The 3,363-nt window shown below is 40.6% G+C and overlaps 1 protein-coding gene across 1 annotated transcript; it reads left to right on the top strand.

Moving 5' to 3' along the window:
* Positions 1–502: 502 nt before the first annotated feature.
* LOC122304836 lies at positions 503–2,773 on the top strand. The gene is made up of 6 exons (XM_043117103.1): positions 503–667; positions 722–796; positions 1,331–1,771; positions 1,858–2,164; positions 2,249–2,256; positions 2,336–2,773. The coding sequence occupies exons 1-6, from the start codon at positions 503–505 to the stop codon at positions 2,771–2,773; spliced, it is 1,434 nt and encodes a 477-aa protein (XP_042973037.1).
* The last annotated feature ends 590 nt before the right edge of the window (positions 2,774–3,363 follow it).

Raw genomic sequence — 3,363 nt, 5'->3', positions numbered from 1 at the left:
ATAGGGCTAGATTGTGTTTGGAAATTGATTTTGGAAAAACACCAATTCGTGGCATCTGGATAGGTACCCCGAATCATGAATGGAGTTGGTATATTGGGATTGAATATGAAACTCTGCCGCCTATTGTACTAGATGTAAAATGCAGGGACACAATTTGCAGTTATGTAAGTGGAAGGATGGGGCAAAAATGAATATGGATCGGAAATTAAAAACTGATGAGAAGCGGTTGCAGGTTCAGGGTCTTTCTGAAAACCAAGTGTTTGACGTAGGGCCGAATGTTGAGAATGTTGAGAAGGCAGGGGAGGATGGTCCAAGTGTTTCGGCAGAGGAGCTTGGGAAAGAAGAGGTGCCAGGTATTGAGCCGATTATGGATGTGGGGATTATTGCGAGTCTTGATATAGAGGCTTGGAAATCTGTCCAGTGTAACATGATGAAGGACTTGATGAAGTTGGCTAGTGAGTAGGGGCCTGACGTTCAGTCCATTGGTTTGGAAACTGGAAATATGAATGTGGTATTGCTGGATTCAAGGACCGTGGGGATATCTGGAAACATTGAGCATGATCCACGGACAGTTGGCAGCAATGGAAATTCTGAGGAGGTTTTGCCAGATTCAGGGACCGTTGGGATGTCTGGAAACATTGATGTTGGGATGACTGGAAATATGGAGGTGGTCTCGCTGATAGCTACAAATATGGGAACTGAAAATATGTCAAATTTTTAGGAATTGAATGGTGATACTGGGGTTACTGAGAGTGTTGATGCTGTTGCTCTTGGGCTCGGTTTGTCTATGATGGAGGTTAGTAATCAATAGAGTGACCAACCTAGGTTGTCTATTAATTATGCTAATGAGGGGATTGAGGAAGGGATTGATGAGGTGGAGAATGAAAATGGGTTAGTAGAAAATTCTATGGATGATCAGAATGTTGACACGTCGGTGCAAGAGGCTGTGAGACCTTTGAGAATGCATAGTAAGGATGATTGTGGGTCTGAGCAAGAAAAAGAGGATGGAGAACACCTTGGGAAAAATAAAATCTATCTCTCGTATAGTGATACCAAAAATGGAAAGAAATTGCCTAAAGGGGGACGCTTACTTAGAAGTTCGACCCGGGTTCCTAGCAAACCCGTTCGTATGAATCTATGATATGCAATCCTATGTTCTGGAATATCCGGGGCCTCATAACATCTCGGAGGAGGGTGTAAGTTGGTAAGGAAATTACATTTGAATTTTCTAATGTTAGCTGAGCCTTTTGCTGATGATTACAGGATGGTTAGCTTGCAACATTTGTTGAAGTTTGATTGCTGTTTTTCTAATTTTTATATTGGTGGAAAGCTTTGGTTAATATGGAAAGAAGACTTGCAAATATCGGTTATTAGTTATAGTGCCCAACATGTGACTGTTTCTATGAGCATGGATTCTCGGCAAGTTATTTCTGTGCTGTATGCTAAATGTAATCATGTAGAAAGAAGGGAGCTTTGGAGATTGTTACAACTTGATGTAGTCCAAGATGCACCTTGGTTATGCCTAGGTGACTTTAATATTATTTGTGGGGAGGAGGAACATCATGGTGGTAGACCAAGATTGCGAGTTGCCATAGATGAATTTAATGAATTTATTGATAATTGTGGTTTCGTTGACATGAAAGCTGTAGGGAGTAAATTCTCATGGTGTAATGGTCAGAGGGGTCTAGCTCAGAGTTGGTCAAAATTAGATAGATGTTTAATGAATGCCGTGGCTGCAAGTGCTTTTCCGGATGCTTTATGTAAATATATGGCAAGTTCAACTTCTGATCATGCCCCTTTGTCTTTTGTGTTCAAGAATTTGGGAAATCGCTATGGTCTTCCTCCTTTAAATTTCAGCAAATGTGGGTGTCTCATAGTAATTTTTGGGATGTGGTTAACGATACTTGGAATGCTTCGATTGAGACTATGGGTCTTCCTGGCCTTGCTACCAAGTTAAAGAAAGTGAAAATAGTCTTAAAGGATTGGAATCGTCGTATTTTTGGCCATACGGAGACAAAGATCCAAGACTTGGAAACTCAAATTGAACAGTTGGAAAGCCAACTCCAGGAGGGTTTTTCAAAAGACACAGAGCAAGTTTTATTGGGGGCCAAGGAAGAACTTGCCGTTTGGATGAAAAAAGAAGAAACAAGGCTTTTCACAGCAGGTGAAGCTTAGCTGGATGGAGAAAGGGGAGGCCTGGGCTCAGTTTTTTAAAACTTTTGTTTCTCTTAATAAACCCTTTGTGCAGGAAATCAGGTGTCCAGATGGGACGTGTTTAAATTCTCTGGAAGATATTCACTCAGGTGCTATGGATTATTTCAGTTCTTTTCTTTAGGCACGTGCTCCTAGAGATCTTCTAGACTTGTCAAATTTGGTGCAAAATTCTATTCTTGAGAAGGAAAATGCTAACCTCCTTCAGCTCCCTTCAATCCAAGAGGTTAAAGAGGCTATGTTTTCTATTCCTGTGGATAGTAGCCCGGGTCTAGATGGTTTTGGCTCTGGTTTCTATAAGGCATGTTGGGATATTGTTGAAGCTGATGTAATGGCAGTGGTTCCGGAATTTTTCCTTGGCATTCCAATGCCGAGGTTATACTCAGCGTCCTACATTGTTCTCATTCCGGAAATGCAGAGGCCTACTGGTTTTGATAAGTTCCGCCCCATCAGTTTATGCTCAGTGGTGTATAAAGTTTTTTCCAAGATTCTGGTTCGAAGATTATCTCCTATCCTTAACAGAATCATCTCTTCAGAACAAGGTGCTTTCCTTCCTGGGTGAAGTATATTTGAAAATATTTCTTTGGCCCAAGAAATGATACACATGCTTAATAAGAAGGTTAGGGGTGGTAATACCGTTATTAAAGTGGACATGGCTAAGGCCTATGATAGCATAGATTGGGATTTTTTAATCCATGTTATAGCTTCATTTGGCTTTTCTGGGAGGTTCTGTAGTTTGATCAGAAATTGTATTTCGACTCCTTGGTTCTCGGTGGTTATGAATGGGTCGGCTAAAGATTTTTTCTCTAGTGGGCGTGGTTTGCGTCAAGGTGATCCTCTTTCACCATACTTGTTTATTCTCGTTGAGGAGGTGCTCTCCATGCTTTTAAAGCATAAGTTTATGAGTGGTAATATTGTTTCATTTTCTCATCCCCGAGGTGCACCTCTTGTTTCTCATCTCTTATATGCTGATGATATTATGTTGTTTGTTAATAATGGAAGATCTTCTCTTCAAGAAGTTAGAGATACCTTTGAGTTATACGAAGATTGGTCTGGTCAAGTGGTGAGTAGAGAGAAATCCTCAATCTTTTTTTTTTAAGCATGTTACTAATGCTCAGAAAAGGAGATCTTTACTTTTGACATCATTCTCAG

This window comes from Carya illinoinensis, chromosome 3 (assembly GCF_018687715.1).
Source record: "Carya illinoinensis cultivar Pawnee chromosome 3, C.illinoinensisPawnee_v1, whole genome shotgun sequence".
In the NCBI taxonomy this organism is placed as follows: Eukaryota; Viridiplantae; Streptophyta; class Magnoliopsida; order Fagales; family Juglandaceae; genus Carya; species Carya illinoinensis.
This window is presented reverse-complemented; position numbering and strand designations above follow the sequence as displayed.

Bases quoted from the DNA above. Each gene is read 5' to 3' on its own strand.
- LOC122304836 (XM_043117103.1), top strand. From the start codon at position 503: ATGAATGTGGTATTGCTGGATTCAAGGACCGTGGGGATATCTGGAAAC. The intron at 668-721 runs GTGGTCTCGCTG...TCAAATTTTTAG, and splicing joins GGATGACTGGAAATATGGAG to GAATTGAATGGTGATACTGG. The intron at 797-1,330 runs GTTAGTAATCAA...ATTGGTGGAAAG, and splicing joins TCGGTTTGTCTATGATGGAG to CTTTGGTTAATATGGAAAGA.